This window comes from Alligator mississippiensis, chromosome 1 (assembly GCF_030867095.1).
Source record: "Alligator mississippiensis isolate rAllMis1 chromosome 1, rAllMis1, whole genome shotgun sequence".
Taxonomy (NCBI): Eukaryota; Metazoa; Chordata; order Crocodylia; family Alligatoridae; genus Alligator; species Alligator mississippiensis.
In genome coordinates, this window is record NC_081824.1 from 483651898 (window position 1) to 483674458 (window position 22561).

Below are 22561 nucleotides of genomic sequence, written 5' to 3' on the forward strand. Positions count from 1 at the left end.
TCCATCTTCCCTTGTCCTTCAAGTCCTTAGTCTAATCCTTGAGTTCACTGGCTCCATTCCCCAAATTTCAGTTGCTTGTTCTGCATTTAGTACCAATGATTAAACTCTCTAACCACTGCCCAAACAGGATATCGAGGCCCTGCCCCTGAACTGATCTGCCGCATCCAGGGAGGACAGGTCGAACTCTGGGTCTGTGGTGATGAGGACCGTGGGGCAATCTCGAGGTCGGAGGACTTGCTGCCAGGTGAGTTGTGGTTGTCCCCTCCACCGGACTCCCCTCTCGCAAATGCTCCATGCCCAGGGTGAAAGGGAGCCTGGAAACTGCAGACCTGCCCTGTGCTTCCATTTCAGGGTGCTGATCTCAAATAGCTTGTGCTGTCATGTGTGCAGACGGGTGTTGTTCCACCCCCTGAAATTCAAACTGTGGAAACTCTCAGTCTTTTTGCCAAAGACCCCCAAGAATAGACATGGCCTCTTGTCTCATTTAATATTAAGTTACTTTTAATAGTAATTATTACAAGTTCCTCCCTGCAATACAACCTGACACATGGCTCCTTTAGACATTACAGCAGCGGTTTTTGGTGGTGCTGGCATCGTGACCTCTGGTGGGCATGGGAGATGCTTGTTTCTGGCTTTCCCGCTGTTCACGTAGAAATGCACGACCGCCCCCAACTCCCCAGAGTAAGAGCATGCACACAGCACCCTCTTCCTTTGTTTGTCCATTACTTTAATAACTTTCTCATGCCAAATTGTCTAATCCTGAAGTTCCTTACCAGCCAAACAGTTTTTCATCAGTGATAATTATGGGTTAGTTTTTTAAGCTCTTCCAGTACTGAAGTTGACGGTTTTCTTTGATATTTAAGATGGCTTTTTAGATCAGAGGAACATCCCATGGTCAGAGCTTTGTGGGAGCAGATGTTTTTTTGGGAATTCTGCCCCTTTTATACAGTGGGCAATGCTTTCCTTGTTGGTTCATGTGTATTGCTTGTGCCATTGTAGATTAGGGTCAAAAGGAAACCAAGAAAAGGATGAGAATACAAAAAAATCAGTCAATCCGCTCTTCTTGGTCTTTGGCGTGACTGATATATTTGAGGCCCAGGAGGCCATGCTCCAGGGATGTACCATTTTCTGTAGCCACTTTGCAGATATTCCAGAACCCATCCAGAAGTTGTGCTTACATTTCCTTGTCTAGCATAGTTAACATCACAGCCACTTACAGCAATAACGGTACACAAACACAGCTGCGCAAGCAAGACAATGACTGCAGAACGCATTGAAGCTCAACTCTTCTTTGTACCAAGTGAACTTCGTGATGATTCACTGCTGGTCCACATCCTGGAAAACACAGACAGAAAAGGGAAGGGCTTAGCCCCCTTTAAGTTTGTTCCTGTCATTGGATCATTTTTGACACTGTGACTGGCCCTGGCCCTGGCCCTGGCCCTGCTGGAGCTCCTTCAGAGATTCCTCTCTTTGCAGCTTGAGAGGCTGCTTTTTTAGCAAACTTTTCTGCTTCAAGTGACAGCTGCTGCAAGGTGTACCCTGCCACACACTTTCCTTCCTTAGCTTTCACCAGGGGTTTTCTGTTGGGGCAGGCTCCCCCTATCTGTTTCCCAGCCAAGAGTAACCCACAAGGCAGTGGGAGCCAAGGTTTTCAGGTGCTCTGCACTCACCTTTTTGAGGGGTGGCAACGTGGCATTTCGTAGAGACTGCCCTGCCACAAGTAGCTCCACCGCACTAACTAGTCCTAGGAGGGTGTAGTTATGAGGACTTAAACAGGACTAATCTTTAGGCTCTTCTGCCCTGGTTATCTTCACCCTCATGGGCAGTCTCTCACTTCTGGGATTATTGCCTCCAAAGCCATTCTCGTTGGACAAGAGAGATGCTGGGGCTGTCCCTGCTGTCGCCTGGTCCGGTTGCCCTCGAGCACGTGTCGTGTGTAACTCTGGGCTCAGGCTGCATGAAGTGGTTGGTGGAGTGGGTGGGATTCAGAAGATGTCATGTTGTGGGGGGAAGTGAACCCCACACTGTTTGTACCAGATTCTCCCCTTGTGATGTTTCCTCTCTGGGGACCCGAGTGTCACGAAGCCTGAGGCTCAGCCCAGAGTCCGTGTGCGGGTTTGTGCCAAGGCCTTTGTCCCAGTGCAGCTGTCTGTGATGTGGAGGCTGCCTGGGATTCATTAGCAGAGGAAAGCTCCATGGGCTCATTCCCTGCACCAGACATTGCCCCTGAAACAGGTAGGAAGCAGATCACTGCTCTCAATCCTCCACTCCCAGAACATTTCTTGGAGGGATAATGCATGAAATGTGATGGGTTTTGCTACCAAGCTGTGTAAGGCAGTGCTCAGCACATGCTCCTGACTGGTGACAAGTCCTGGACATGCACCCCGAGGCTGTTCACCCTTGTACCAGATGCTGCTTTCAGGACTGCCAGAGATCAAGGGCAAGCATTGCAGATGGGTCTCACCAAAGCACTGGGGCATGTGGAGCGTGTCAGCCCAGTCAGGTGGAGGGCTCAGCACCATCCGCCCCTGGACCCACCAGTGCTGTGGGATACAGCAGCCCTTTGAGAGCCTCATTTTTCCTTTGAGCAGATCCCTCTGGTCTCATCCTCCACCTCTTAAAACATGAAGCCATTCGGGTACAGTCAAAACGCACATGTCCCACGTGTTTCTTGCAGGAGGGCCTAGGGTGATGGGGCTGAGAGCTGGGCCAGCAACCCTGAGAATCTGACTCCTAACTCTACCGAGTAGAGAAGATGAGACTGGCACAGGGACCTGGCACTGCCGCACCACTGTCACTTGGGATTTTGGCAGAAACACCTAGTTTTCTTGAGGAAACACAAGTGCCAAGGTCCAGTCCTGCTCTGAGGCCCATCCCAGCAGAAGGAGTAGCAGTGCTTGCCCCTTGGCAGCAGGGCAGGGACTAATCTGGTGTTTCTTCCTCCCATGCAGGACATGCCTGGTTGCTGAGCAGAACCGAGGAGCAGGGTCCTGAGGAAGGGCCTGGAAAGCTGGAGCCACCATGGGCTTCCCTGGGGAGTATGGGTGAGGAGGATTCCCTGAGGCCATCGAAGGACCAGTGGCACAAGGGTCAGGGGATGCCCCCAAAGCAGGAGAATGTAGCAGTGAAGGAGGTCCCATCTCTATTTGGGCATTGGAGTGAAGAAGGGAAAGAAGCCCGAAACAGCCCAAGGTGCAGGGATGAATATGTCTTGCTGAGACACCAGAAGAGGCAGAAAGGAAAGGCCCACTGGAGAGAGACACTGCATGCAAACCAAGGCAGTATGGGGGGTCTCAGAGGGAAGCAGGAGCCCACTACCAAGTGCAGGGGGAGAGACCACTCCTGCCCTGAGTGCAAGAAGAGTTTTAGCTGCCCCTCACTCTTGGCTCTGCACAAGATAAAGCATGCTGGGGAGAAGCCCCATGTACGTGCCACGTGTGGGAAGAGCTTGACCAGCCTCTCTGTGCAGAGGAGGCAGCAGCCACACGGCTGCACAAGGTGTGGGAAGAGCTTGAGGCAGCCCTCCAGCCTGGCCAGGCACAGGTGCATGCACATACGGGAGAAGCGTCATCCTTGCTCTGTGTGTGGGAAGAGCTTCATCTCCTTGTCCAAACTGGCTCGACACCAGCTTATCCACACACGGGACAAGCCACATAAGTGCTCTGAATGTGGGATGAGCTTCGCCCAATCCTGCAATCTGAGCAAGCACCAGCGCATCCACACAGGGGAGAAGCCACATCACTGCTCTGTGTGTGGGAAGAGTTTCACCTACCCCTCCCACCTGGCCCGGCATCAGCTGATCCACGAGCGGGAGAAGCCACATCAGTCCTCTGAGTGTGGGAAGCACTTCACCCATTATGCCAACTTGACCCAGCACCAGGGCACCTGCACCGGGGAGAAGCCACATCAGTGCTCTGTTTGTGGGAAGAGTTTCACCTGGTCCTCCAACCTGGTCCGGCATCAGCTGGTCCACACAGGGGAGAAGCCACATCACTGCTCTGTGTGTGGGAAGAGCTTCACCCAATCCTCCTCCCTGACCAAGCACCAGCGCATGCACACTGGGGAGAAGCCACATCGCTGTTCTGAGTGTGGGAAGAGCTTTGCCCAGTCCTCCTCCTTGACCAAGCACCAGCGCATCCACACAGGGGAGAAGCCACATCAGTGCTCTGTGTGTGGGAAGAGCTTCACCTGGTCTTCTGCCCTGGTCCGGCATCAGCTGATCCACACAGGGGAGAATCCACATCAGTGCTCTGTGTTTGGGAAGAGTTTCACCTCATCCTACAGCCTGGTCCAGCATCAGCTGATCCACACGAGAGAGAAGCCACATCAGTGCTCTGAATGTGGGAAGAGTTTCATCTGGTCCTCTGACCTGGCCCGGCATCAGCTGATGCACACGGGGGAGAAGCCACATCAGTGCTCTGAGTGTGGGAAGAGTTTCACCTCGTCCTCGTCCTTGACCGTGCACCAGCGCATCCACACCGGAGAGAAGCCGTATCAGTGCTCTGAGTGTGGGAAGAGCTTTAGGTATTCCTGCCACCTGGCTGAGCACAAGCGCATCCACACAGGGGAGAAGCCGTATCAGTGCTCTGTGTGTGGGAAGAGCTTTGCGCGATCCTCCCACCTAGCCCAGCACCAGCGCATCCACAAAGAAGAGAAGCCACGTCATTGCTCTTAGCGTAGGGAGAGCTTCACCTACTCCTCCAGGTTGTGCCGAACACCAGTGCATCTACACAGGGGAGAAGCTACATGGGTGCCCTGAGTATTGGAAAAGCTTCACCCATCTCTCCCACCCCTCCTGGAATCAGCACATGCACACCCAGAAGCATCCCTAGTTCTGCCAGCAGTGCAGGAAGGGCTTGGAGATGTCTGCCTGCTCAGCACCCACCAGTGCTGCATTCGGACAAGCACCCCCATGCCGGTGGACTGCAGAAAGATTTTGCTCAGGCTGTGCCCCTTGTAGGGAACAGTGGGAATCCAGAGCCCAGAGGCTGGCCCGCAAGGATTGATTGTGGGGAGAGTCTAGGAAGAAACACCTCAGGTAGAAGTAAGCCCCCATGCAGGGCAAGGAGAAGAGGAGGAAATGATCTTGCATCAGCCTTGGAGCCTGTGCATTCCCCATCCTTCTCTAAAAGCAAATAGTACTCGCAGGGAAAGAAGTATCTTAACGGTAGGGTGCCCTCCCCAAGACAGCTGGCGTGAAATGACACCCAGGGACTTTTGTTGGCTGCCTTCCAGCTTTCTCCTTCCTCCTGGTCCAGGGCTTCTGGCATATGAGCCCCTGAGTTGCAGGGAGGAGTGCATTTTTGGCTGGGCAGAATTCCCTACCCTCCTCCCTGACCTCGCCTTTCCTCACCCCACATCACCCCTCTCCCAGACCTGCGCATGCCCAGTGGGGTCTGCCAGGAGCTGCTACTGCCACCCCCTGAGGTGTTTGTTAGACCCCGACTCTATGTGATGCCCAAAACTAGGGAGGCAATGGATCGATGCACAAGTTGCTTGTCAACTGCTTTATTCCAAGTGGAGACAGCTTCGGGCCAGCTTCAATAAACAGGGGAGCTGCAGTGAATATGATTTTGTTTCATATTTATGTACCTTGGTTGATGCTCATTAACATTTACCCCACCATTTTCTCTCCTTTGCTCCACCCTTAGTCCTTCCCACCTTAAGCTCCGCCTTTGTTTACGGCTTACTTTATTAGTGTGCAGTTGCCTTTGCATGTCACTCATTTACATGTCTTTTTGCTATGAGCGCATGCCTAAAACCCTGACCTCTGCTCCTCTCCGTCACTTGAAGTTTCCTGCTGATGTCTTCACCATCTCCAAGGTCTTGCTTGTGCTTTATCTCCTCATGATAGCTAGAGGTCTGCATCTTGTTTCTTGTACACCGTGAGCTATATATCGTACAACAGTACTCTGTCGTGAGGAAAATGCTTGCCTAAGTGTCTTGCAGTGTTACTTTTAACATACCATTCTGCCTTCTGGTCAGCAGCTCTGCTAAGCCACAGGTTATTGCCTTTTATTCAGCTGCAAATCCAGTGCTCCCCAAGATCCAAATACTGTCACCCCAATGCTCTTCTCTGCTCTCTCTCCCTGCCTTCCCTCCCTTCCTCCCTTGCATTCTCTCATGACATCCCTGCTAGCAAAGCTCCTGGACTGAACATGGTACCTTGCGGTTGGTGTCTGTGTCCCCTGTGATCTCTCTGTGACTTCCCAGACCCTTGTCTTTCAGAGGATTCACTGTTACGCAGAGCTTGTTGCTAACCCTGAGGAGCAGGAGTTGGTCCCACTCAGGGCTTCACTCCCCTGTCCTGCTGTGCAGCCAGGACCCTGCCGTGTTGAATGAACCCTGGGCAGGAGGCAGTAGACCTCCTGTGTCCCTTATGTGAGTGCAGTGCGGTAGGAGGGGTGAAGGCAGTGCAGCTGGTGGCAGGTCCTCCCTCCCCTCTGGAAGTATAAAAATATTCTCCTGGTGAAGTGCAGCACATTGTAATCTCCCACTCAGAGTACTGAGGCCTTCCTGAAAGTGCCACAGCCATTTGACTGCATGATGATCCTCGGGACGTATACTGCTGCTCAGCTGCCCAAGGGACCCCTGCATGCCCAGGGGACTGGCCCCTGGCTGGGAGTCTGGCCCTACCACCACTCCCCAAAGGGAGGGAGGATTGCAGGGAGGGAGACCTTCCTCCATGGCAGTGCCTGAGCTGTTCCTGTGTGCAGAAGGCAGGGGAGCGCGTTCACACAGGTAGCTGGGCTGCACGCTGGGGCTCCTGCTGAGATAGTTGCCTGAGGCTGCCCCGAAGTCAGGGAGCAAGGAAGGAGGGCCTGAGCGACAGACCCCATGCCCAGATGCTGGGGGCGGATGTCAAAGACAAGGGCCCACATAGCACAGCCTTTGCACCAGAGGCAGTTGCAGGACTCTGTTCCCCTGGGACAGGAGCGGGACATGATTGCTCTGAGTTGGCCGTGGCCAGGAGCAGAGGCAGCAGTGGGGAGCTGAGCCTTTGGCAGAGGGGCTGGGGTGGGACGTGGGGAGGCAGCTCCCCTGGATGGAGAGAGCAGGAGGGTGCTGAGGGCTGCAGGGCACAGGGAGACTGGAGGGCAAGAGGAGTGGTGCGGTGACTAAGGGAAGCGCTCCCCTCTTTCACCCCATGGATGGCAGATCCCTTCTCGGAGGTACGTCCTGGCTGTGTTCTGCTGTGTGCTCTGCATCCTTGAGTCCTTCAGGACCTGCTCTTTCCTCTGGGGCATCCTCTGTGTGATGGTGGGTGCCAGTCTTTGGTAGCAGCAGTGGTATGCAGACAACCTGTCAGGGGTATATGTGCCCCGCCCAGACCTTGCACCCATGAGGGTGAGAGCGACGTGGTCATGTGTACACAAAACCTAAAGATCCCTTATTGCACGTCGCTCCCACCCCTGTGGGTGGAAGGGCCTGGCCCTGCCAGCACCGCTTCCAGGTGGGGGCCCCGGGGCCCTGCTCTGCTTCCCGGTCTCTTGCTGGCTCCAAGAAGCAGGTAGGGAAGTAGCAGGGGCTGCCGCTGAGCAGGACTGCAGAGCACGGGGCTGGGACTGGTGGCAGTGCGGGACCTGCACTGGGGGGGTCGGTGGGGCTTTGGCAGCAGGGAGCTGGGCTGGGCAGTGTGCGGGGGTGAGGGAGGGTGGGGGTGTGGGGACCCCCCACATACCCCCCATAATGCGCAGCCCTGGTACGCAGTGGCGGCAGCAGCAGCAGCAGTAGGCAGGGGCTGTCAGGGCACTCGTGCCTGGTGCAGGTGCCCAGCGGGCCACGGCTCCTACCTCCATTGCACGTTGCAATGGTGAAGGTGAGATCAAGGTGCCCATGTGAACACACAGGCCGAACGTTTCCTATCGCGCCTTGCCTAGTCCAGGACATTGGAAAAGTAAGGCTTCATACCAATGCCCCTCCCCAAATCTCCTCCTCTTCAGATAAGGTCAGTGTGTTGCTGAGCTTTTCCCCCAGCCCAGGGGAAAACCTCCCATGTTACCCCTCGAGGGACACGGTTAGGAGGGTTGTTGGGCTCTGACCCAGGCCCTCCCTGTAGTGTGCGAACTGGAACTGACCGATGTTGAGAGGACAGGCCCCGCTGCCCCTGCCCAGCCAGCACTGGGAGGGTCCAGCTGGGCCCAGCAGTGTGCACCAGCCCCACACACTGCACAGCAGCTTAAGGAGGGTGATGGCGCTTGTGGTGTCCTAGGGTCCTCCCAGGGCTACTTCTCAGCATGTCGTTGGTGCCCACCAGGACAAGGAGCATGGGTTGTGGTCACTAGGGCGGACCAGTTTAGGGAGTCTTGGTGTAACATCTCTGATCCTAGCTGCTGGAAGGCAGCAGAGCTCTCGAGCAGAGGGGTCTGGATGGCAGACGGCACCCTCTCTGCCCCGCACCAGGGAGTCTCCCACCCTCCGATCACCCTCCGAATCTCCCACCCTCCGATCACCCTACATTGTTTCTTTGCTGGGGTCGGTTGTTCCAGCTCAGATGCATCATCTGTCGATGGTGTGAGGGCTTGGTAGCTGGTGTGCAGGATTATTGGTGGGGCAATTGATGCATGTTGTGGCTTTAGTTGTTAAGTGACCAGTGTCCACCCATTGCGGCCTTTTGCTGAGGCTCGCTCTTCAGCCTGACCTTCTTCTCCAGGTGCAGGTGGGTGTTAGTGCCTCCACGTGGGGCTCACCACCTGCTGCTGCTGCTTAACAGGTAGGCTCAAACCGCTGTCCGTAGGGGGATCCCCTAGCTACCTGGCTTCCCCAGTGGCCGGGGGATTCCCAGGGTCCCTTAATGGAGCAGGGGAGGGTTGGTCCCTTGTCCCCTTTACCTGATGTCCAATGCCGGACGGCTTTCCTAAGAGTGGGGCGGGCTTTGGTTGCCAGGGGTGTGCTGTGCGGTGCTGTGCTGTGCTGTACATTGGGCAGTTGGGGGCCAACTCAGGACTGAGTGCTCATGGGTAGCCCCTTCATGTCCCCGCTGTGCAAACTCCCGTGCAAACTCATGTGCTAGCCCAACCTGAGGGAGTAGTAGATATGCTGGGGCGTAGAGCTAGGGTTCAGAGTGAGCTAGACAAATTGGAGGATTGGGTCAATTGGACAAATGGGCAGATCCTACAAGGACAGGCGACAGGACCTGAACCTGTTCAGCCTGCACAAGAGAGGCCTGAGACAGGACCTGGTGGCCATCTATAAACTTACTAGCGGGGACCAGTGGGGTTTGGGAGAGACCTTGTTTCCCCGAGCTCCTCCTGGAGTAACAAGGAACAATGGCTAGGAGTTGTTAGGGGGTAGGTTCAGGCGAGACACGCGGAGGCGCTACTTCACTGTCGGGGCGGCTAGGATCTGGAACCAACTTCCGAGGGCAGTGGTGCTGGCTCCTACCCTGGGGTCTATAGGAGAGGGCTTCACGATTACCTAGCTGGGGTCATTTGAACCTATTTTGTTAACCCTGTCTTTTGCCAATGACTGTAAATGTCTAACCTTTGTTGAATCCTGCCCCCCTGGGGCATTGTGGGGTCCACTTTACCCCCTGATTATGCGTGTTAAAAGGTATATGTTAAGTCCCCAGCGGTGGTCTGGCTCTGCTCTGTGGGGGGAGGAGAGTCCCTACACCTCCCACAGCGCTTGTGCACCTGCTCTGATCCCTTCAGTTGGAGAGGGGTACCTCGTGGAGTACTGCCGTGTAACACAAAAATCGAGGACTCTTTGTTCGGAGATGATACCTAAGAAAGCGCACAAAAAGTGTCTTTTTCAGGAAGCTTTTGGGTTCTCACGCCCGTCTTCCGGCACAGGGGAAATGAACCATGGTAACAAGTCCGTGTAGGTAGGGAATCAACTTCCTTTTTGCACAAAGGGAATTGAGAATGAAAGTCCGGCCCCTCCGGGTCCATCCAAGTGTGCAAAACCGGTGTGCCTCTGCCCTAGTCCTCATGTAGCCGTGGACGGACGTGGTCCCCGGCTCCCCCTGCGCTGCTGCCACCTGCCTGCCTCTCCTGCCGCCAGCCCCGCTCCCCTGGGCTCCAGGGCGCAGCCCCTTCCTCTGGAGCCTGTTCCCGGCTCGGCTCGGCCCGGCCCGGCCCGGCTCACACCCGCACGCTGCAGTTCACACGCGCCCCCCGGCACGCTGCGTGTGCCACGTGCGTGTCACTGCTGGCACACCTGCACGCGCAGCACCGGTCCCAGCGGGCGGTGCGAGGGCAGGGAACGGACGCTGCTGCAGCGCTGGGTCCTGAGCTCCCGGCCGGGGCAGACCGCGGAGCGGCGTGAGACGAGCACGAGGAGTCGGGCGGGTCCAGGGCTGCTCCGGGCTCGTCTGTCTGCCCCTGCCCCTGCCCCTGCCCCGGGTGGGTCGGTGTGGGGGGGAGGGCTCAGCCCAGCCCTGCCCCGGGAGCGCGGCACGACCCGCCGCTGCGGTCAGCGGCGCTCGGGGCGGCGGGGGAACGGACTGACACACGCCCCCGCCGCTCACACGCGGCTCTACGGGGGGTGGGGCAATCCCGGGGGCGGGGCCCGAGGGGCGGGGCGGGGCGGCCGCGATGCGCACGGAGCCCGGGCACCGGCGGGGCGGGGCTCTGCCCATTCCTCCAATCATTGCGCGGGGGGATTTGCATATGCAAATCGGACGGGACAGTCTGCAGTCCACACCTGAGGGGGAAGTGAGAGCCCGCCCTGCCCCCCCCGCCGCAAAGCACCCTGGGGAGACCCAGGCCCCGCCCCCCGCGTGAGGAGACGCGGGCAGGTGGCCGTCGGGCCGTTCCCCGCGGCCGCCGCCATCCTGCGTGTGCCCCGCCCGCCTCCCCAGGTCACCGTGCGTGTGAAGGGCGAGGAGGGGTCAATAGACCAGATGCAGCCCCCGCGGGCCCTGCCGGAGCCTGGTGATTCCTGGGGGCAGCAGCTGAAGACTCGTCGTAAGGACAGGCCTCTGGAGGAGGCAAGAGAGCGGGAAACCCCAGGGCCCGAGGTCAAGCTGCCTCATGTCCCCGAAGAGGAGCCCCGCCCAACCCGGAGCCAGGTCCTTACCCGCCTGTTTGATGTACAAGGTTAACATAGGATCGACATGCAAAGAGTAGCAGTTACCTCCCCACGCCCCCCGCCATTATTAGTGTTGTGTGCTGGGTTTAGGTCAGTTGAGTTCGGGGGACAACTAAGCAGAAAACGGTGGGACTGGGGTCGCAGGCTCCAAACAAGCGCTGCACGGGGGGACAGCGAGCGGAGCAGAGCGGGCAGTAGCCGGTGGCTCTTGAATGAGTCCAAGGAGCCAGGGGCAGGTGAGGTGCGGGATGAAGTCTTGGCGTGCAGTTAGGAGCCTGAGCGCCTGTCCTGTGGTTGGGGTGAGCGGCTGCAATGCCTGCCCGTGCCCGGGACAGCGCCGCAAGGTTAGTACCTGTGTGGCTGGGGTGGGACAGGGCTCTGGTCACTGAGGGTGGTCCGAGGCCCAGGATCTTTCTCACTCCCTGCACCGCTGCTCTCAGAAAGATGCTGTAAGTGACTGGCTCTTGCCGTGCTGCCATGGTCACAACCAGTGATGTAATTGCTGTTCTAACAATCAGTGTTGTAATAATATCAGTCAATAAGAGGCTGGTGCAGCTGATGTGGAAATGAGTCTCCAGTGGCCTCTGGCTGGGCCAGGTGCAGTTCACCCAGGCCTCCGTCCTGCTGCAGCTCCCCGAGACAGGGGAGACCTGGGAGCTGTCAGCACGTGGAGGGTCCCCAGGCAGGTGCCCCAGACCAGGCCCTTCCCCAGGCGAGGTGAGGAGCGGTGGGTCTCCCCTTTTCTGTGAGAGGAGGCCCTGTCCCCCAGTGCAGAAATCTCTCTGCCAGAACTGTTTGATGGGTCTGTGCTCCAGCAGGTCGGCGACTCTTGTTCTCCCGGTGCCCCTGGGAGCATTTCACATGTCCTGGTGTAGACTGACCCTGGATTCCCCACCCCAACATGTGGACATGACACAACACCAGCATCCCTCCGGATCCTTTCACAGGGAGCGAGGTCATGGTGCCGTGATCACCATCAGCACTGGTGCAGTTCAAGGGGCTCATGTGGCGGTACAAGGGTTCAAGGGGCTCTTGCCGGTACAACAATTTGTCTCCCTTCTCCCCCCTCTTCCACACACTGCAGCCTCCAGCTCCCTTCACCCCAGGCCAGTGCAGGGGACGAGCAGGGCTTTCCCCTGCCCCCACCCCAGGGCTCACCTGTGCACTCTCTTCCACCCGCAGGTGCTGGGACCCTGAGCCGAGCGGATCAGCAGCCTCCAGAGGAAGGGCCTGTAAACCTGGAGCTGCAGAGACCCTCCCCAGGGACACGGGGACAGAGTGGCTCGCTGACGCTTGGGCTGGGCCAGCTGCAGGAGGGGCAGGGCAGGCCGGCGAAGCAGGGGCAGAGCATGGAGGTGAGCAGGGCACCAGCTGGTGGTGGGGGTGGGAGTGCAGCTGGGACAGAGCCCAGGAGGAGAAAGAGTTTCTGTCAAGAGTTTGGGGAGCAGAGACCTGAAAAGCGAGAAGTCTGTGGTGATAGAGACTGCAAAGCCCCCAGGCTGCATTAGCAGGCGCGCGCTCCGGAGTGCAGAGAGCCAGGGGTGCTGGCACGGGAAGGTCTGGTCAGAGTCTGTGCAGCTGGGACTGCCTTTGCCTGCAGACGTGCTGCCTGGGCTGCCTCTAGGCATTGATGAAACAAGACAGCATTTCTCAGCCCGTGGGGTGCGATGCAAAAGTGGGTCGTAAGAATAGTTGAAAGGGTTGTGATCAAACTTTCAAAATGGATTCTCCTTTAAAAGAGAAAATCATGGGATACCTTGCTTTTCCTTTTCAGGCTGACAGAGTTGCAGCCTGTAAGACTGCTTGGGGCTCCCCCTGCCCCACCCACCCCGGCCCAACACACCCATTGCCTGCCCCACAGCCTGGGGTGCTGGGCCCTGGGGGTGGGGGGCAGCGGGTTGGGGGTGAGGGGCACTGGGTTGGGACTGGCCATGGATGTTTACAAATGGGTCCTGACACACAAAGGGTTGAGAACCCCTGAAATGGGACATTTTAAGAGCTGAGGCACCAGGGAAGAGCCCCTCTGGGTACGCCGTGACAGCCAGCCAGCACCAGGGAGCCCGGGGCAGCGGTCTCTACAGCTGAGCCCAGCAAGGCCTCTCCCGCCTGCCTAGGACTGGGGAGCACAGAGGGTCTCTGCAGCTGATGCCAGCAGGGTCCCCCCAGCCCATCAGTTTGGCAGGAGTGAGCTGCACACCTGGCTGCTGATTATGTGTGTTAGTGTGAGGGGAAGCAGAAGCCGGGATGGATTTGCAGCTTACGAATGACCTGAATCAAAGGTGCAGCACAGGTTTTTTCAATTCCACACTCATTTGATAAGTTTGAATTGAAGGATATGCACAGACCAGACTATTAAATAGAGAGAGTCTTTTGGATACCAAGTGCAGAGGGGCAGCGTGGTGGGAAGGGGGACAGTGCTGGGAGAGGGGATGTAAGTCAAGACCCCCCCACACAAAGGGGACACAGCAGCTAATCCAGTTAATCGGAGAAGACTGCACAGTCCCTGTGTGGACCGTGCGTAACACAGCCCAGCCTGCATTTGATTTCTGGTTGCACAACTCCATGTTCAGGTTTGTGTTGCAGTGTTGGGTGTAAGGACAGCTGCTCTGAGGCCAGCACTGGGAAGTCCAGGGAGTTGAAAGTGTCCTGCCACAAGCCTTTGTCTCTTCCTGGACCAGATGTTGGAGCGGGGTTGATTCAGTCTTTCCTGGAGGGATTGCACCATCTGGCAGTGTAGACAGCAGCGGGGCACTGTAAGCAGGGGATGTCCTATAAGAACAGTAGGGGCCCAGGTGGATGACCCTCTGATGCCACGATCCATGTTGTGTGGCTCAGTGACGATGTGGTGTGCATTGAGGAGGGAGCAGTGTTTGCATCAGGCTCCGTTGCAAGGCCTGGAGCCTTGGTGAGAATGGGCTGCGTGGTAGCCAGGACATGTCCGTGCCCCATAGGACACTGAATTGGCCCCCCTTTGCCAGGAGGAGGTGGAGGTCATTAATGGTGTGTCCTGGCTGATGAGGACTCAGTGGGGCCAGGCAGGGAAGGTAGATGCTGCTGCTGCGATCCAAGCACCGCCATGGTGATTCACCCCCTGCCCACGCAGCAGCAGCGGGAAGCACAAGTCTGTGCCACAACCCCCGCTGTGGGCAAGGGCTCCTCGCCATGGTGGAACTCGGCTCGTGGCACCACCACCAAGCTGTCCCACCCTGCTCTGTCCTGCCACGCCGTGTCCTGCTCTCTGCCATGGAGGCCTCAGGAGGCGGGCAGCAGGACCGGGAGCCTGAGCCCGCAGCTGGCAGCCCTCCCTACCACCCCGTGGGCTGTGCTGCACTAGTCAGCACCTCCCTCAGGCTGCAGCCACGGCCAGGGTGCCGCGGAGCAGGCAGGGCTGGGCTGGGCAGAGTGCTGTGGGTGAGGACTGAGGGGACCAGCAGTGCCAGCAGGGCTGTACATAGGGAGCGAGTCCGCAGCAGGGCCAGGGGGCTATGGGGGAGTGTGGGGCAGCAGCAGGGCTGGGGGACTATGGGTTGGGAGCAATTTTTTTTCTTTTATGAGAGAACTTGCAGTTTTCAAACAGACAAAACCAGGATCCCTGCATGTCACGTGTCAGCTGAGTAGCGTACCCCTGTCTGTCCTGGCTAAGCGTGCAAAGGGCTGTAGTGCAGAGTGCGTGCAGACAGGGCCGTGGGGGCTGGGGGCAGCGGGGCAGGAGACACTGATGCTGTAACGCTTGTGCCTGCAGCTCCGGGAGGTGTTTGAGGATGTGGCAGTGTATTTCATACAGGAGGAGTGGGAACTGGTGGAAGAGGAGGACAAGGGGCTTTACCGGGACCAGACGCTGAGGAACTACCAAGCCCTCGTTTCCCTCGGTAAAGCTCTGGTTCTTGCTTTGCCCTCGAGCCATGTGAGCTCTGCAGTGTTGTTGTCATCTTCATAGTTTCATAGCTGGTCGGGTCGGAAGGGTCTTAAGCAGATCATCAAGTCCGACTTTCCCGCCCATGCCAGGGGGGATGCTGGGATAACACGACCCCGGCTAGGTGATTGCCTAGCCTTCTTTCGAAGGTCCTGAGGGTTGGAGCGAGCACCACTTCCCTTGGAAGTTGGTTCCAGCTCCTCGCCGCCCTGACAGTGAAGTAGCGCCTCCCGATGTCTAGCCTGAATCTACTCTGTCAGCTTATGGCTGTTGTTCCTTCTTACCCCGGTAGTGCTCGGGGGAACAGGGACTCTTCCATGGCCTGCTGGTCCCCCTTGGCAAGTTTATAGGCATCCACCAGATCCCGTCTCAGCCTTCTCTTGTGGAAGCTGAATAGGTTCAGGTCCCGTCGCCTCTCTTCGTAGGGCCTGCCCTGCTGCCCCCCGATCATGTGAATGGCCTCCTCTGGACCCTCTCCATGCTGTCCACATCCCTTCTGAAGTGCGGCGCCCTGAACTAGACACAATACTCCAACTGTGGCCTGACCGTGTCCCCACACTGTCGCCCCATGTTCATTTTGGCATCAATACTGACTCCAAGATCCTTTTCTGCCTTCTTCCTGGTATTAACACTTTCATCCTCATGAATGTTTGGGCGGGGGATTAAATCCCTTTGCTCCCCACTGCTCTGTCCATGAACAGACATCTCACATCTCCTACTTGTATATATTCCTCCCCCATTTGATCCAGCCGCCTTCCCTGGAGTCTTTCCCCTTAATAACATGATTTCCCTTTGCCTTCTCACAATGATCATATCATTTGCCATTCATTGTGCCTCAAAATGCACTAACAGCCATTCCTTGGGCAGTTATTCTGATTTCCTCCCTCTCCTCCTAGTGTGTCCTCTTGAAACTCATTTCCACTCATTTGCCTGAAATTGCACTGGTGTTTGCTTTCCTATGACCATATGTCTAGTACCTGGATGAAAAGGACCATCCTCTTCCCCCTGCTATGCCTTCCCTTTCATCCTAAATGTCCATTCTCCCTTGTCCTTCAAGTCCTTAGTATAATCCTTGAGTTCATTGCCTCCATTCATCAAATTTCAATTACTTATTCTGAATACAGTACCAGTGAATAAACTCTCTAACCACTGCCCAAGCAGGATATCGAGGTCCCACACCTGACTTGATCTGCCGCATCCAGCGAGAACAGGTCGAGCTCTGGGTCTGTGATGATGTGTACTGTGGGGCAATCTTGAGGCCGGAGGACCTGCTGTTAGGTGAGTTGTGGCTGTCCCCTTCACTCAGCTCCTCTATCAAAAATGCGTTGTGCCCAGGGTGAAAGGGAGCCTGGAAACTGGAGACCTGTCCTGCGCTGCCATTTCAGGGTGCTGACCTCAAATAGCTTGTGCTGTCACGTGTGCAGACAGGTGTTATTCCACGCCCTGAAATTCAAAGTGTCAGTAGTCTTTTTGCCAAAGACCCCCAAGGATTGACATGGCCCCTTGCCCATTTAGTATCAGGTAAAGTTTAATAGTAATTAAATAGTAATTTAATAGGGCCTGAGAGGATGGGGCTGAGAGCTGGGCCAGAAACCCTTGTGAGTCTGCAGCTTAACCCCACCGAGTAGGGAAGATGAAACTGGCACAGGGACCTGGCACTGCCTCACCGCTGGCACTTGGGCCTTTGGCAGAAATACCTAGTTTTCTAGAGAAAACACAAGTGCCAAGTCCTGTCCTGCTCTGAGGCCCATCCCAGCACAGGGAATAGCAGTGCTTGCCCCTTGGCAGCAGTGCAGGGACTAATCTGGTGTTTCTTCCTCCCATGCAGGACATGCCTGGTTGCTGAGCAGAACCGAGGAGCAGGGACCTGAGGAAGGGCCTGGAAAGCTGGAGCCACCATGGGCTTCCCTGGGGAGTATGGGTGAGGTGGATTCCCTGAGCCCAGCGAAGGACCAGTGGCACAAGGGCCAGGGGATGCCCCAAAAGCAGGAGAATGTAGCAGTGAACGAGGTCCCATTTGTAGTTGGGCGTTGGAGTGAAGAAGGGAAACAAGCCCGAAACAGCCCAAGGTGCAGGGATGAATATGTCATGCTGAGACACCAGAAGAGAACGAAAGGAAAGGCGCACTGGAGAGAGACACTGCATGCAAACCAGGGCAGTGTGGAGGAGCTGGTAGTGAGGCAGGAGCTTGCTACCAAGCCCAGGGCGAGAGGCCACTCCTGCCCTCAGTGCAGGAAAAGCTTTAGTTGCCCCTCGCGCCTGGCTCTGCACAAGATAAGACATGCTAGGAAGAAGCCCCATGTATGTGCCACGTGTGGGAAGCGCTTCACCTGCCTCTCAACCCTGGCTGCTCACCACCAGGTCCATTCTGGACAGCTCCCCCACCGCTTCACCAAAAGGGGGAAGAGCTTTGTGCGCAGCTTGGAGCTGCTCAAAAAACAACATGTGCACAGGAAGAAGCGTCAGTACTGCTGTGTCGCATGTGGTAAGACCTTCACCCATTTCTTCTCCCTGGTTCAGCACCGTCGGATGCACTTGGGGAGGAAGACGCACCGCTGCAACAAGTGCAGGAAGAACTTCATCAGCTGGCAAAAGTTGTCCCAGCACCGGTGTGTGCAGAAGAGGCAGCAACCACACTGCTGCACAAAGTGTGGGATGAGCTTCAGGCAGCCCTGCAGCCTGGCCAGGCACAGGTGCATGCACACACGGGAGAAGCCACATCGTTGTTCTGTGTGTGGGAAGAGTTTTGCTCAGTCCTCCACCCTTACCCTGCACCAGCTCATCCACACAGGGGAGATGCCACATCAGTGCTCTGTGTGTCAGAAGAGCTTCACCCACTCCTCCAGCCTGACATATCACCAGCTCAACCACACAAGGAAGAAGCCACATCAGTGCTCTGTCTGTGGGAAGAGCTTTACCCAATCCTCCCAGCTAGCTGAGCACCAGCACCTCCACACAGGGGAGAAGCCACATCAGTGCTCTGCATGTTGGAAGAGCTTCACCCACTCCTCCAGCCTAACACAGCACCAGCGCATCCACACAGGGGAGAAACCACATCAGTGCTCTGTGTGTGGAAAGAACTTCACCCGCTCCTCCTCCTTGACCAAGCACCAGCTCATCCACACAGGGGAGAAGCCACATCGCTGTTCTGAGTGTGGGAAGAGCTTCACCCAATCCTCCCACCTGACTCGGCACCAGCTCATCCATACACGGGAGAAGCCACATCAGTGCTCTGTGTGTTGGAAGAGCTTCACTTGCATCTCCAGCCTGACACATCACCAGTGCATCCACACAGGGGAGAAGCCATATCGCTGTTCTGAGTGTGGGAAGAGCTTCACCCAATCCTCCAGCCTGGCCAGGCATCAGCTGATCCACACAGGGAAGTAGCCACATTAGTGCTCTGCATGTGGGAAGTGTTCCACACTGTCCTCCAGGTGGGCCTAGCCCCAGCATGTCTACACAGGGGACAAGCCACATCAGTGCTCTCTGTGTGGTAAGAGCTTCCCACACTCTTCCCATATGGCCCAGCACCAGCTTATCCACAAAAGGGAGAAACCAGATCAGTGCTATGAGTGTGGGAAGAGCTTCACCCCCTCTTCCAAGCTGGCCCAGCAGCAGTGCATCCACAAAGGGGGAGAAGCCACATCATTGCTCTTAGTGGAGGCAGAGCTTCACCTACTCCGGCAGCCTGTGCCGAACACCAGTGCATCTACACAGGGGAGAAGCTACATCAGTGCTCTGAGTATTGGAAAAGCTTCCCCCATCTGTCCCAGTATCAGCACATCCACACCCAGAAGCATTTCTATTTCTGCCAGCCGTGCAGGAAGCCCTGGGAGATGTCTGCCTGCTCAGCACCCACCAGTGGTGCATTCAGAGAAGCACCCCCATGCTGGTGACCTGAACAAAACGTTCCCCCAGGCTTTGTCCCTTGTAGGGCACAGTGGGAGTCCATAACCCAGAGGCTCACCCCCAAGTTTTGATTGTGGGGAAGGGGTAAGAAGCAACACCTCAGGCAGAGATCAGCCCCAACGAAGGGGAGATGAGATTTGTTTTTTGTAAAAATATATTTCTCTCTTTATATATGGTTATATGTATCTAAACCGATCCTGTTACAGAAAAAAAAAAACCCTGCACCCTTGCACCCACACTCCTGTGCACCTGCGCACCCGTACAAAGGCCCGCTGGCCACCCGTACCCATTACAATGTCTGAAGCCACGTGCAAAACACACACAATGCACCCAGTCCTTTCTGGTCTCTCCAACCAGCCCTCCCTTCACACCTACTCATGCCCCGTTTCTGGGGTCAGGTACTCTGCTCAACTGGTCTCTTCTTCATTGTCACTGCAGCTTCCACTGGAGGACCCACTGCTGCTGCTGTTGTCACTGTGGCTGTCCTCCATATCACTCCTCTGGACCTCTTTTCCGCTGCCGTCTCTCTCTTCTTTTGTTGGTGGGGGTTGTATGGTCCTGAGCCACGTGTCCCTGTGCCAGATAGTGTTTGCTGCATATTCTCCGTGTGATGAGGAGATGATCTTTTTATCAGGCTTGGAGCCTATGCATTCCCCATCATGAATTAAAAGCAGATAGTAGTCCCAGGGGAAGAAGTGCCTTAATGATAGGGTGACTTCCCCCAGACCGCTGTCTTCAAATGACACCCAGGGACTTTCCTTGGCTGCCTCCCAGCTTTCTCCTTCCTCCTGGTCCAGGGCTTCTGGCATATGAGCCCCTGAGTTGCAGGGAGGAGTGCATTTATGGCTGAGGAAGCATTCCCTACCCTCCTCCCTGACCTCGCCTTTCCTCACCCCCACATCAGCCTTCTCCCAGACCTGCCCATGCCCAGTGGGGTCTGCCAGGAGCTGCTACCGCCAGCCTATTAGCCTTTTTTACTGTTTTGCTTTTCAGCCTCTGCAGAACTGTGCAGCACTTGGTACCTGCTCTTTCTTAGACCCTGCCTCTATGCGATGCCCAGCAAGTAGGGAGAAAATGGGTCGATGCATGCATTGCTCGTCAACAGCTTTATTCAAAGTGGACACATCTTTGGGCCAGCTTCAACAAATTGGGGAGCTGCAATGAACATTAGTTCTTTTCATATTTATATACCTTGGTTTTTACTCATTAACATTTACCCCACCTTTGTCTCTCCTTTGCTCCGCCCTTAGTTGTTCCCATCTTAAGCTCCGCCTTTGTTTACGGCTTTCTTTATTAGCATGCAGTTGCCTTTGCACATCATTCTTTTACATGTCTTCTTGCTATGAGCGTGTAGTAAGCATGTTTGTTATTACCCTAAAATAGAATAGTTTTCTGATAGCATACTGTTAGGTTAACAATAATTTGGATTATTAAGAAGTATTAGCTTTGCAGCTGAATACAAGGCATGACCTGTGGCCTAGCAATGCTGCTGACCACAAGGCAGAATCGTAGCTAAGCCTTTGCTTGTGTCAAGTAATCATTTTAACTGTGTGAAGCATTTTCTGAGTAAAATGCAGCAAGTGAATCTGTTTCTGTGTGCTGTAAAATCAGCTACAGCAAGAAACAAGATAAGACAAAGAAGCCATTGTTCTAAGTACAGTGATCGTGTCCTTAAGAAGTATCTACTACTGTGCAAGGTCTTGCTAGTGTATCATAATGTTACTGTTACTTAACTTTTAGCTTTTAAAAAGTGCTAGTTCAGCGTAATAGAAATATGCTGTTATAAAGATTTGTAAAGCACCGCCCAAGTATTGCTTTTGTCAACCCTATAGTCTTGCCTTATTGTAAAAAGTATAAAAGATCGCCTCACCCTTGAGGGGGGGCCATTTTTGCCTCTTTGCTGGCTTAATGGTCATTGCTCGAGCAAATATACTGCAGTAAAACTTTACCCGTGGTTGTCTGGTTCCTATGCAGCTAGACAATGAACCCCAGGGAGTTTTCTCCCACCACAAGCGCATGCTTAAAACCCTGACCTCTGCTTCTCTCCGTCACTTGAAGTTTCTTGCTGATGTCTTCACCATTTCCAAGGTCTTGCTTGTGCTTTATCTCCTAATGATAGCTAGAGGTCTACATCTTGTTTCTTGTACACAGTGAGCTATATCTCTTACAACAGTACTCTATTGTTAGGAAAATGCTTGCCTAAGTGTCTTGCAGTGTTACTTTTAACATACCATTCTGCCTTTTGGTCAGCAGCTCTGCTAAGCCTATTATTCAGCTGCAAATCCAATGCTCCCCAAGATCCAAATACTGTCACCCTGATACTCTTCCCTCCCTCCCTCCCTCCCTCCCTCCCTCCCTCCCTCCCTCCCTTTTTTGCATTCTCTTATTACATCCCTGCTAGCAAAGCTCCTGAACTGAACATGGTACCTTGCAGTTGGTGCAGTTGGTGTGTCCCCTGCAGAGCTGTGCCGTGGGAACCCTCAACCCTTTCCACAGCAGATCTCTCTCTCACTTCCCAGACCCTTGTCTTTCAAAAGATTCACTGTTGTGCAGAGCTTGTTGCTAAGCCTCAGGAGCAGGAGTTGGTCCCATTCAGGGCTTCGTTCCCCTGTCCCGCTGTGCAGCCAGGACCCTGCTGTGTTGAATGAACCCTGGGCAGGAGGTAGTAGAGTCCCTTACATGAGTGCAGTGTGGTTGGAGGGGTGAAGGAGGTGCAGCTGGTGGCAGGTCCTACCTTCCCCCCTGGAAGGGTGGGGAAAGTATAAAAATATTCTCCTGGTGAAATGCAGCACATTGTAATCTCCCACTCAGAGTACTGAGGCCTTCCTGAAAGTGCCACAGCCATTTGACTCCATCATAATCCTTGGGACATATACTGCTGCACAGATGCCCAAATCACCCCCGTATCCCTCAGGTAACTGCCCCTGGCAGGGAGTGTGGCCCTACCACTGCTTCCCCAAGAGAGGGAGGATTGCAGGGAGGGGAGACCTCCCTCCCTGGGAGTCGCTGAGCCGTTCCAGCGTGTGGAAGGCAGGGGAGCATGTTCACACAGAGGTAGGTGGGCTGCACACATGGGCTTCTGCTGAGATAGCTGCTTGTGGCTCCTCCGAAGGCAGGCAGCAAGCAAGGCAGGCATGAGCCAGAGACCCCAGGACCAGATGCTGTGGGCAGAGGTCAGAGACAAGAGCCCACATAGCCGAGCCTTTCCACTGGAGGAAGTTGCAGGACTCTGTTCTCCTGGGACAGGAGCAGGACATGAGACTACTGTGCAGGCCTGGCTATGAGTAAAGGCATCAGTGGGGAGCAAAGCCTTTGGCAGAGGGGCTGGGGTGGGACATGGGGAGGATGCTGAAGGGCCTGGTGTTGCTGCCACTGCCCATGAGTGCCCTTGCCAGCTCCCCTGGATGGAGAGAGCATGAGGGTGCTGAGGGCAGCTGGGCACAGGGAGACTGGAGGGCAAGAGGAGTGATGCAGTGACTAAGGGAAGCCCTCCCCTCCTTTGCCCAATGGATGGCAGATCCCTTCTTAGAGCTACATCCCCGCTGTTTTCTCCTCTGTGCTCTCCTTCCTTGACTCCTTCATGATCTGCTCTGTCCTCTGGAACATCATCTCTATGGCAGTGGTTTTTGTTTTTTGTTTTTTTTTTGATAAAAACATTTTATTAGAAAACCAGACCGCAACAAAGGGCTCAAAACGACCTGCAGG

At 55.5% G+C, this 22561-nt stretch overlaps 1 protein-coding gene and 1 pseudogene across 1 annotated transcript in view; both read left to right on the top strand.

The window, feature by feature from the left end:
* LOC102566152 (zinc finger protein 850) overlaps nt 1-5566 on the top strand; it is a 33928-nt gene extending 28362 nt beyond the window's left edge. The window contains exons 12-13 of the mRNA XM_059725194.1: nt 128-244; nt 2952-5566. Coding sequence (XP_059581177.1) covers nt 128-244; nt 2952-4675 — 1841 coding nt within the window. The 3' untranslated portion in view covers nt 4676-5566. The remainder of the gene's footprint in view (nt 1-127; nt 245-2951) is intronic.
* A 5120-nt stretch (nt 5567-10686) lies between these two features.
* Nucleotides 10687-19031, top strand: LOC132249238 (zinc finger protein ZFP2-like; annotated as a pseudogene).
* Nucleotides 19032-22561: the final 3530 nt, after the last annotated feature.